General features: G+C 51.1%; 1 protein-coding gene across 1 annotated transcript; it reads left to right on the top strand.

Annotated features, from left to right (window-relative positions):
• The first annotated feature begins 3,906 nt into the window (after positions 1 to 3,906).
• On the top strand, positions 3,907 to 10,851 carry MLEC (malectin). Its single transcript, XM_085076072.1, has 5 exons — positions 3,907 to 4,146; positions 7,460 to 7,638; positions 8,990 to 9,166; positions 9,326 to 9,383; positions 10,545 to 10,851. The coding sequence occupies exons 1-5, from the start codon at positions 3,957 to 3,959 to the stop codon at positions 10,772 to 10,774; spliced, it is 834 nt and encodes a 277-aa protein (XP_084932198.1). The 5' UTR covers positions 3,907 to 3,956; the 3' UTR covers positions 10,775 to 10,851.
• The last annotated feature ends 930 nt before the right edge of the window (positions 10,852 to 11,781 follow it).

Here is an 11,781-nt window from a genome sequence, read left to right as displayed (position 1 = left end):
CTTTCACTTCCAAGGTTCTCTCTCAAATTCTTGGGGTCCACAAATCCATGTCTCAAAGGAGGATTTTCTCTTCTGCTTTCCTGTTGCTGTGCCAACCAGCATAGCTGCAGCAATGGCTGATGCTCCAGCAATGGAAAAACTATGTTTCTCCTTATATTTGTGAATGTGTGTGCATGCTTACTTGTGTTTGCACAGTAGGAAGGGTTTGTGTGTGTGCACATAAAAGCAAGTGCAGGTAGGTACCTGGGAGTGCAACAGGAGAAGAGTTTGTATGCAAGTGGGTGTATGCAAACTGTGTGTGTATCTATGGAGCTGGTCCCATCTTGGAAATGTGGGTGTGAGCCAAGAAATTGAAAAATGGATATTTACAGATCTCCATGTTTACTGGCACAGCAGCTGTATTGTGGTTAGGAGATGAGGGTGATAAGCGGAACAGAGTCCAGAGTCCTGCTACACTATAAATGTGTTCAGGGTAATACTGGGAGGGGGAGCTGTGTGCAGGCTTGTGTCTGCCAAAGGGAGTGCTGGTACACCGGTGTGCTTCACTTACAGTGGAGCCCATCAAGGAAGGACCTGCTTGTGTGTGCAGAGCAGGAGGACAGCTCTGCTCTTTGTGCTGCAGAGTGCTGTGCCTGCCTGTGGGCACTGGGGACAGCTCTGGGCTTATGCCTTGTGCCACAGCCAGCCTGCACGAGCCTGATGGACAGAGGTCACAAGTGTGGTGGCTGCTGCCACTGCCTGCTCCTTCCCAGACCCTGTCCTGAGCAGTTGCATCTTTTGCCCACAGCATCAGATGGCAGGACAGTTTTCATTTAAAATGGTAACCCCATTTCTAGGGGCTAGACTGATCCACAGTGCAACATCATGGTGGCTGGGCATCTTCCCTGCAAACTACGGCCATTTTCACTTAGGCAGGTCCCTGTGTTTGTACTGATGACAGGGCTCTGCCTGTCATCCCAAAAGTACTAGGCAAAGGGTGGCTGCAGGACACCTTTGTGTCATTGCAGAGGCAGTCCTGGAGCCACAGCTACTTCTGAGGAAAGCTTAGTCTGCCAAATCATCTGTAGCTCTTTTCTGCCAGGTCTCACCATGATACAGTGAACAGGTCAGACAGGGCAGGTCTCAAAAGCCTTCATTTTCCTTTCTTCCAGCAGAAGCTCTTGCTGCCAGCCTGATTTTACTTTCACAACAAGCCCCGAATAATCCCAGGGAGTTTTACTATTTTCTTGTGTAGACAGAGGGGGCAGAGATTAAAGATCCAATCTAAATAATCTAATTCTGGAGATAATCCTTTTGCGCTCATCTCCAGTTTGGTACCAGGGAGGCTTCCAAGGAGCTCTGCATGACAGGGCACAGCTGGTCCCTTGTGGGCACCTGAGCCTTGTAGCCCTGTGCCATTTAGGAGTTGGCTCAGGCACTGGGGCTGGCTCACACTGGCTTCTTAGATGTCTCATTAGCCATGAAGCCTGCTTCTGACCCACACCTCTTTGCTGCTCTTTTTGGACATCCCAAATCCTGATCCCATTTTCTAGCAGGAAATGGCTAATACCCTATGCATGTACCCCTCATCGCTTGTGAACAATCAGGGCTATAGGTAGACCAGGCAGGACTGATTCAAGACTGAGTCATTTTGGCACAGCTGCCAGGGGACAGGGAGAGATCAAGGGATTGAGAAGATGACCCTGAGCCTTTCACTTGTAGGTTACTGGTGTAAATCCAGCCTGCATCAAGGGACTGACTGATGGCTCAGTGGATTAGTAACAGGATAGAGTCTTTGACATCTGGGGCACAAGCTGGCATCAAGTTGCTGGGGACAGCAAGTATCGATTCGGGGCGGCAGTGTAGGACACCATGGACACAAGCCAAATTGTGTATCTGCCATCCTCTGCCAGGGGCTGTGACCAGCCTGTGAGCCAGGGTGAGGGCTTCTCCTGCCCCCTGATGAGCACAGCCACTGTCCTTCCTCACTGCTGCTCAGTTCATCCATCTTGCTTTGTGATGGGCTGCTGATTCTTGGGAAATGATTATCCAGGTTAGTTGTTAGAAAATGCTCTGCCTGGGGACAACTGGTAACACTCAAAGTGTTTATGTGCTTCAGAGTTGTGCTCCTGACCCACACATCGCAGTTTAAAGTGTAGGATTAGGGAGGATCGTTTGTAATCAGCACAAATGAGCTCTAATGAGGCCTCCCTTGGCCTTGCCAACTGGACAGCATTGTCCTGGCCACGGCTGCTTGCACTCCTTTGGTCACAGAACTTGGGGGACACCCAACAGGTCACAAACACAGCAGGGATACAGGAGATTAGCCTGGATTTGATCAGATGCTGCCAGAGCTTGGGTCTGTAACGCTGAGATTATTTGCCAGGAATCAGCGTGAGGTGGCTGAATCTGGAGAGGTGCTAAGCGTGCGCATTTCATGCTACTAATCTGGATGTGGTTTACTAAGGCACCCTGTAGTTTTAGGAACCCCTTCCTGGCAGCAGTGCTGGTGTGGGAGTGCAGCAGTGCCATGTCTGCCCTGGCCCAGTTATACTGTGAGCCCAAGAACTGATGTTACAGAAGCAGGAACATGCTTTGGGGACCACTCCAACCTGGGCAGAGCAGACTGGGGAGCAGGGGGTGGGTGGTTATGCATTCCCCCGAACAGTTCACTTCTCCAAGACTGTGTCTGGTTAAGAGGCCTGCAAATGCATTATAAAAGCAACAAACCCGTTTAATTCTCAGTCTGCAGCACCAAGTCTTTATTTATAAAAGCAAATGCTTTGCGGAAGGCTTGAATTAATAAAGTGTCACTGGGACTTAGAAACAGCCACTGCTAATGCAGCCAGTGCCAGGAGCACAGCCCTGAGGCCTGCTGGTATCTGATGCTTCAAGGAACAGTGTGATCAGACAGAAGGGCAAACATTAAGTTATTTGCCCCCCACTGTGTACAGAGTGAGTTTCGTTCGACCTCCATCTGGGATATCTCACTCCGGCCACCCTAGACCTTGTCAAGGTCCTCAAAAAAAACCCCAAAAAACCAAACCCAGTATCTTACATTCTCCTATACGGTGCAAGTCAGGGAGCAGCCTGCTGGGAGTGTCACGGTCACCTCCCCGCCTTCCCCTTCTCTGGCCGCTTTGCTTCTCAGGCAGATTACCTCGATGCAAGGTGCTTGCCCGCCACCAGCCGCTTCGCTCCTTACCGGGCGGCCGGCAGCTGTCTTTTCCCTTACTCCATGGCAGGGGCGAACGGAAGAACCTGCGTGTTCTGCCAAGGCAGCGAGCCGTGCTTGGGAGCTGCTGTTCAGAGCACAGCGGGCACGGAGCTAGTGGGACGTGCCGAGAAGCCGCCCCCGACGGCGGCGGAGCTCCCGCTGCCCCAGCTCCGCTCCCAGCCCCTTCCCCGAGCACACCGGGTCCGCTCCGGTCCGCGCTGCCGCAGCGCCACCCGTTGCCCCGGCAACCTTCCGTCTGCGCTTCCCGCCGTCGCCCCACCGTGCTCCGCGTTCCGCCGCGCTGGAGCCCCGCGATTGGCGGCGCCGAGGGGCGGGCTCTGCCCTCCTGCGGCCGGCGCTCGTGGCAGCTCGCCGGGCTGTCCTCGCTCCGGACACAGCGCTGGGAAGCCACGTCCGTCCCCGCCGCTCCTTCCTGGGGGAGCCGGTTCCACACCCGCTCGGCTTCTTGTGCGGGCGGTACCGGCCCCGGGCACCCCAGCCCGCAGGGACCACTTCCCCGCGCCGCTCCCGCCGCCGTCCCCGCGCCGCTCAGCCTAACCCACCTACCGCTGCCGCTCATTGGCCCGACGCCTTATGAATATGCAGATCCAGGCCCGCAGCTGTCTAATGGCAGGCGGGCAGGTAATTCATATTCGCGTTTCGGCGCGCGGATTGGTCGGCGCTCGCCCCGCCCCGGCAGGGGGATAATCCGCCCCCTGTCGGCGGCAGGAAGGGGCGGGCACGGCGCCGGGAGCGCGACATGGTGGGCGCCGGTGCGCGCGGGGCGCCGCTGCTGCCGCCCGTGCTGCTGCTGCCGCTGCTACTGCGGGGCGCGGCGGGCGGCATCGCCGACAGCGTCGTCTGGGCCGTCAACGCGGGTGGCGATGCCCATGTGGATGTGAACGGCATCCACTTCCGCAAGGACCCGCTCGAGGGCCGCGTGGGCCGAGGTGAGGGCGGGGGAAACGCCGCGGCCGGGGGGTTTCGGCGGGGCTGCCCGCGGGGTCCCGCTCGGCTCCGCTCCGCTCCGCCGGGGCGGTGAGGCCCTGCTGTGCCAGCGGGGTCCGGGACACGCACGCCCCTGGCGCCGTCCTGCCCTCTGCAGCCCCGGCGGGTCGGTGGGTGTCCCTGCAGGACGGCGGGGGCTCCTCTCCCCCAGCCGCTCAGGGACGGTCATGGCCCGAAGGCAGCGTCGGCACTGGTCACCCGCGGGACCGCGGCCACCCTCGTCCTCCCGTCGGGCCCAGCTGGCGCCGCATCCCCCGTCCCCGTGGCCGTGCGGGCCCGGGGCCCCAGAAGCGGCGGGATGAGCCCTGCGGGATGGTGTTCCTGGCCTCGGGCTGAGGGGTTGTGTAATGCCGGAGGGAAAGTGGCTCCGCGAGGTCTGCAGTGGGATTTCTGTTGGTAAGGCGGCGGGGAGCGGTCAGGCTGCCAGCCCGGCCGCGTGTGTCCGCCAGTCTCCTTTTTTCTCCCGTTTTCCACTGAAGAGTCTGGGTTCTACAGCAGGATCCGCCGGTTCGCAGCCCAGTCTGCAGCGCGCTCGGTGCAGTGGAACACGCTTTGCCAGCCCTCTGCAACCGGATCCGGGTCGCGCACGATGTGGGCTGATTCTTGCAGCATTCTGGTCCCGACAGCGAAGAGCACAGGCTGCTCGCTGGAGCCCCGGTGCTGGGCCCGGCAGGGGGAAGGTGCAGCCGGCTGGTCTGCTTCATGCGCCAGTCCAGGCTGGGTGTTCAAGGACAGGGACACGAGCAGAACTAGAGGCAGTTGGGATATCATCGGCTGCTCTAACTACCAAGTCTTCCAAACTAACTAAGACCAAATCTTCAGTCTACCATTTAGGACAGGATATATTGCACTTAGGTTATGTTTTCTTACTTCCCCTGAGACCACCGCAGTTTGAATTGTGCATGTTTCTGATAACTGGTGTACCAAAACTTAGTCAGTTCACTAATGTATTGAAAAGCTAGCTGTGCTGAGCTGCTCTGCTTTCAATTACAGGTGAGTGGTGGAATGTGGAGAAGATGAGCTCTCTGTTGACTTTTAAGCCTAACCTTTGCTGTTTCCACATAGGATGGTGAGGATTTTCCTGTGCTATACAGCTGGACCTGCTACTGCTTACCTTGCATGAGTGCCATCCCAAATGGAGAGCCTTTTGGCACAGTAGATCCAGTGGAGGTCACATTTAAATTCTAATACAGTTTTTCACACCCGTGGAAGCTGCTGGCCCAGTTGCACAAGGTGCCCTGATCAGTGTAGGTCAGGTTCCCTTCATAGACCACTCACATGTGTGACTTGAATGTCCTTGTGGACTTGAGCCATTTATTTTTGAGTTGAGAAGAAAAAGGGTCTTTTTCAAGCACATTGTGACATGCACTTCCTTTGTGGAAAGCCTGTGGTGTCTCTTCTGAGCAGCAGACTGTTACAGTAATCCTGCTTCAGCCAGTGATTCCAGCCAGTGGTGCCAGGCACAGTGGAGACTTTACCCCTTTGAGCTCTCAGCTGCCTTTCCCTCAATGGCTTTTTATTGCACCATTGTTCGTTTACTCTGGGCTCCTCTCTGTGTTGATAGACATGTAAGGACTACAGCAGAAATATGTGTCTGACTGGGAGGAAATGACCTAGGGGTAGTAATTCTGGGCTGTACTGCCTCTGGGCAAATTTAAACTTTGTTTTTCAAGCCTTCATTCAGCTGCTGTGCCATAAAGGACCGACTGTGCTTATGGCAGTTACAGAATAGGCAGGTGCCAAACAAGTTGAGTTATAGCTTGGTGTGTACAGCTTGCTCCCAGTCAGCACCCAGCGTGCTCTAAAACCCAACTTGCCTCCACTGCTCTGTCGACAGAGCTCTGACGTGCAGGTGACAGGTCTTCCTCTCCAGTTACCTTCTTGGCTATTAAAGGACTTTCTTCCTGTGCAGGCTTTCCTTTAATAGGAACTGACTTCTGTGGAGTCCTTGGTTTGCTATCACTGTAATCTGTAGCTGGCCAGAAATACCTGCGTGGGAGGACAGGTTAAACTTTTCACCCTCTGTATTTCTGGTGATTAGAGTCTTCAGCCTTTATGCCCAGGTTTGAGTGGTAAAGAGAAGTGGAGGATTGCCTGAGCAGCCCTGTGTGAAACAGGAGACTAAGAACTGGCATTAATTTCCTCTCACTCGTTTGCATTGGCTCCGTCTTCGGCAACGTGCACCGGGTTAGTAGTTCTTGCTTTGTCTTGGCCAATGCAGTGTCTGTTCCCATGGAAATGAGGGTGGAAGAGGTAAGTGTCAGCAGAGAACTTCATCTGGATCAACTTCTGTCTGAAGTGCCAATGGACAGATGATGTCCACAGTCTTCCCTCCTGCCCCTGCTTTGCTGGGGAATTGTTTGATGTGCAGCTCTGGTGGCAATGCATCAGTTTGCATTTATACAGGAACCCTGACACAATAGCATACCAAGTGGGGTTAAAGTTTTTGGGGGCTGCTGTAGAGATGGTAAAACACTGAAAAGAGTCAAATTTTGTGATTTCTCTGATTTTGTCAGTTATTGTCCTATTTGGGAGTGTTGTTTGGGGCCTTCTCAGGGGGCTCTTCAGATGCCTGCAGACATCACCCATTTCAGCTGTGTGGCTCTGAGAAAATCAGCTGATGGAGCTGCTGCTGCTTTTGAAACGATTGTGTATCTTTCTTGCTTCCTTCGTCCCATCTTCATGGTGACAGGTATTATGGTGAAAAGAAAGGGTTTTGTAGGATGCCTAATGCTTTTCACCCTTCTGCCATTCCCCAGGTTCTTAGCTGTGGGGGATGAATCTTTAACATCTGATGCCATCAACTGCTAACTTCAAATCTGTTTTGTCAATGGGTCAGGTCACTCCTATGCAGACTGGTTTAGTTTTGTACTTGGAATTTGAAACTTGAAAATATTGTAAAAAGATTCTACGTGTTTTTTCTCTTTAAAGCAAGAGCCAATGGCCAAGTCCTTTGGCTTTGTGTAATGTTTGTGAAACAGGCTCTTCTTTCTGAAATGGTGCGAGTGAGTTTACTGTGTCTTAGACTGCAGCAGGTCTCCAGACCCGTTTTCGTACATTTCTTGGGGCTTTGGCTACCTGTGCTTCTGCTCCAGTAGTGCCACCACCTGGTCTGAGCAAGGAGGGGAGATGGGTCTGACAGGGCATAAGTGCTAATGCCACTTACTGAGTGAATTAAGCACTTCAAGAGTATATAAAGTGTTTCCTCCTCAGAATGTAACCCTTCCTCTCAACTTCTTTATGTTTGAAACCCAGCTTCTGACTATGGTATGAAATTGCCAATCTTGCGGTCCAACGCGGAAGACCAAATTCTGTACCAGACAGAGCGTTACAATGAGGAAACCTTTGGCTATGAAGTTCCCATCAAAGAGGAGGGTGACTATGTGCTGGTGTTGAAGTTTGCAGAGGTCTATTTTGCACAATCTCAACAGAAGGTAAGCAATAGCTCCTTGTGTGTCTCTGATGTGAGTTCCTGGCTAAGACCGTGTGCTCAGGTTGTCTCTGCTGCTTTGCATGCTGGAGGAAGGAGTGAAGTAAGGCACTAATTGTAAACTTAGTTCCTAACCTCTCACAGGCTCTGAAGCTTTAGAGCTGTCTTCCACGTTCCAGCTATGCAGTTGGACTGGAAGACTTCATTTCAATGTATTCAAACAATCATGAGCAACTAAGCATAACTAGCAATAGAGTTTTACAATCTGTTTAGGCTATGCTGGCTTTGAGAAGTTTTTTTTCCTCTTTCTTGAACACTTGTTTCTGACTTGACAGCATGGTTATGCCAGAGGAAATATTGCATAGATTGAAGTAGGGAAGTGATCTAGGTTAAATAGCCTACTCAAAACAATTTTTATGGATGTAATAAGACTTGATACTGATTCAGTCTGACCCTGAAAGCACAGAGTTAAATTCAACTGCTTTTTGCTCTTTAGAGAAGAATAATCCTTGTCCACTTTTGAAATCCCTCATGTACAGAAGTAGAAACAGAAGCAAGCAGAACTCAAAGTTCTGTGATAAATGGGGGTAGGAGTGGTTTGTGTTTTAGTCTGGCTTTCCTCTGACTCCATCAGCTTCTTTAGGGCTGATCTCCTAAAGCACCGTGCTGACTTCCTGCCAGAGAGGTATTTCAGGGAGCAGAACTGGTGGGGCTGGCTTACAGAATGGATGCAAAAAGTAGCCTCAGATTAAACTGAAGGGCTGAGGCATCTTTGGTTCCTCTTCCTTCATGTGGTTCTGCTGGGATTCCCCAGGTGCCACGTGAAGTTTGAGTCATTACAGCCCTGAGGAGGACTTTCACTGTGAATTCACAGATGTGGTTAGCCGTTAAACATTTTACCTCCTTCAAACCCTGTGTTCTTCACCAGCTTGTTTCCTCTTCCCTGTTCTGCTGCAGGCTGTTAGTTAGAAATGGCTTCACTCCCTAGGGTGTGGTGTGTCACAGCCACCCCAGGGTGGTAGGAGCAGGTCTTCAGACAGGAGAAAAGTTGTGAAAGAGAAGCATGAATAAACGAGAATAAAACTGTGCTGTCCTCAGATCTGAACGGCAGACATAGGGGGTATTTTAAAAGGAAGAGGCAGATTTCAGGGCATTTGAAAGCATTGTTAACGCTTCAGTGTCTTTACCTGGCTGCTTTTGGGTTCTGAATCCTTCCCAAAGGAGTGGGCCAGTGCATGTTACAATGCTTTCTGGTCCTGGGTGCGTAAAAAGCAGAGACCTTTCCTGTTCTGTTCCCATTTCAACTGTCACGTGCCTGAATCTGTTCTGACTCTGTCATTTCTTCCACCCTGAAGGTATTTGATGTTCGCTTGAATGGCCACGTGGTGGTGAAAGACTTGGACATTTTTGACAGAGTTGGACACAGCACAGCTCACGATGAAATCATTCCCATGAGTATCAAAAAGGGAAAACTGAGTGTCCAGGGAGAGGTTTCAACATTCACAGGAAAGCTCCACATTGAGTTTGTAAAGGTAATAAGCTTTTCAGGGCAAAGCTCTGATCTTCCCTTTCCCCTTCCTCCCCAGTCATGTGGTGCAGCTGTGTGCTGGAAAAGTAGAGGTGTTGGTAGGTGAGGAGACCATTCCTTGTCTCTGAGCTGCAGCACTGACTGCTGCCTTTGCTTTCTCTAGGGCTACTATGACAATCCAAAAATCTGTGCCCTATACATCCTGCAAGGAACAGTGGAAGGTAAGCACAGTTTCTGAGCCAGAAGGCTCTTCCCCCTTGGAGAGCAGCCTGTTGCTTCTCAGACTATGAGATCATAGCTCTTGCTGACCCACATCTGCCAAAATTGTTTCTCTTTCACTGAGTTCCCACAGAGTGCAGTTGCAGAGTGAAGTAGGTGTGTACTGTCCTCGTTCTGATCCAAGTCACAAAGCTGTGTCATTTTGGAATGAGAAAAATCAATTTGTTTTGGAATTTCCTGTATATGGGGTAGAGGAGAAGAGAACATGTCTGGTCCGTCTCAGCTTATAGCTACAGATAAATTCCCTCTGGCCTTGGATGTCGGCAGCAGCCCTACAGACAAATAATTTACAGTTATTTTAGCTAGTGGTTTAAGTATTTCTTACCTGGAGCTTTGTTTTGCCTTTTCAGCTTGAGGACAAGGCAATGTTTTTTTCCAGATACCTATTCCTCTGGGGAGTGCTAGAAAAGTCCTTGTTCTTTCATCACCCTTTTTATAAGTGAGCTGGAGTTGAAGCCCCTCTAACCTCTGAACTGGAAGGGTTTAGGATCCCTCTCTGACCAAAACATCAATTTGCTTTACTATTAGTCAGAGGTTGTCAAGTGCTGCTAAAGATTTGTAAGAGCCTTGTGGCCAAATGGCACCTGCAGCTCAGGCCTCAGGCTCAGAAGGCTGGATTTGAGTGGGGCTGGGCCGTGCTGCTCTCATAGCTCTAGGCTTCGGGGGTGCAGTGATGTGGAGTAGGACTGTTTATGGAAAGGATTGTTCCCCTTCCTGTTTGCACCTGTATCTGCTGGTGCTGCAGGCAGCAGGTGCTTGTTCTTGACTAGATATCACTGAGCAGCTGCAGTATTTGAAAGTGTGCTCTAAGTGTGCTTTTGTGCATTAACTTGCCTGTGTGACACATAGATGTTGTGGAAGGATGTCGTTTTTCTGCAGGCTGGATCCTTGGATGCTCTTATCTCACGAAGAAAAATAGTGGTGTGATCCTCTGTGAGGGAAGATGCTCCTCTCTTCTGGGGTGTTCTGGTTGTGGTTTTGATGTGTTCTCAGGTGCCCTCTTGCCCACGTTCATGTTGGATTGGGGAGAGGGGGAGGAAGTGTCTTGAATGATCTCCCGATTTACATCCTGCCTGCTTGCAATCTTTTGTCTTGTTCAACAGATGTTCCTAAGCTGCAGCCACACCCAGGTCTGGAGAAAAAAGAGGAAGATGATGATGAAGATGAATATGATGATGGCTCCAGTGTCAAAAAACAGGCAAATAAGAACCGGGTTCAGTCAGGTCCACGCACACCAAACCCCTATGCCTCGGACAACAGCAGCCTCATGTTTCCTATATTGGTGGCCTTTGGTGTCTTCATTCCTACTCTCTTCTGCCTCTGCCGATTGTGAGAGCAAGCCCCACAGTGCATCAGCCCAGGGGCTGGGAGGGAAGGAGTAGGACCAAATATGGTTGCTTTCAATTTCTCCATATTGTTCATAATTTAAGGAAAAAAAAAAAAAAAGATGATTCATTTGGAATGAATAGCAATGAGTAGCAGGTCCAGGTAAGAAGGGGCTTACCTTCCCCCTGCCAGCAAGGCCCTCGCCTTCCCCTTCACACCATGTGCAGCCTCTGATTCTCCCTGGAGCATCCATGAGTGAACTGAGTCCTGGCTGGGTGTGTATTGGGCTGATGCTACCAGTCCTGAAAGCTGAAAAGCTGAAAAGCTGATGCTACCAGTCCTGGGCCATGTCCCACACTGAGAGAAAGCCATGTGCTGTAGGATCTCTGCCCTTACTGGGTGGAATACGATTCCTTAAGCAGAAAAGCAGTTCTTAAAACAAGGCAAGGGTACACATTTTGTCCAGGAGCATGGAAGTGTTGTGGTGCTGTTGGGTGTCAAGCGACTACAGCAGACAGAGCCTGGCTCAGCATCTCCCTGAATGTGTGCAACACGATGTATGGTACTCACCTGCGTAAAGATACCAAGGCTCCAGCCCAGCCTCTGTGGAGATGGTCCCTTCCTCAGACTGCAAGCTGCGCCAGGAGCAGTGGGATTTATCCGGCCTGATTTGCTGCACCAGTTGGGAGAGACTTTCCTAGTTTGGCAATTGCAATGTTTATTCCATCGCAGAGGGATTCTGCTGTAGCCTGTGAGAGGCTGACGTTGTTAGCGTCTGATCAGATGCACTTGTTTTCTGTATTGATTATGGCTTTTGTTTCCTTTAATATCTTTTTATTTTCAAAGGTTTTGTTTTAAGCCCAGTTCCTTGTTTTGCTCTTTCTAGCAAGTGATCTCTTCTTTGGAAGAAGCTGAGAATCAGGTGAACCAGAGAGGAGGTTTGGGACTTGTTCCTTGACCTTCCTCATGGTGAGCTCACTTCTCTGTGACACTGAACTACCTGTGCTGTAGGAC

Source organism: Lichenostomus cassidix, chromosome 15, assembly GCF_008360975.1.
Source record: "Lichenostomus cassidix isolate B80296 chromosome 15, HeHo_3.0, whole genome shotgun sequence".
NCBI lineage: Eukaryota > Metazoa > Chordata > Aves > Passeriformes > Meliphagidae > Lichenostomus > Lichenostomus cassidix.
Note: the sequence above shows the minus strand (reverse complement) of the source record. Positions and strands in the feature narration are given on the sequence as shown.

Bases quoted from the DNA above. Each gene is read 5' to 3' on its own strand.
- MLEC (XM_085076072.1), top strand. From the start codon at position 3,957: ATGGTGGGCGCCGGTGCGCGCGGGGCGCCGCTGCTGCCGCCCGTGCTG. The intron at 9,167-9,325 runs GTAATAAGCTTT...TGCTTTCTCTAG, and splicing joins TCCACATTGAGTTTGTAAAG to GGCTACTATGACAATCCAAA. The intron at 9,384-10,544 runs GTAAGCACAGTT...CTTGTTCAACAG, and splicing joins CCTGCAAGGAACAGTGGAAG to ATGTTCCTAAGCTGCAGCCA.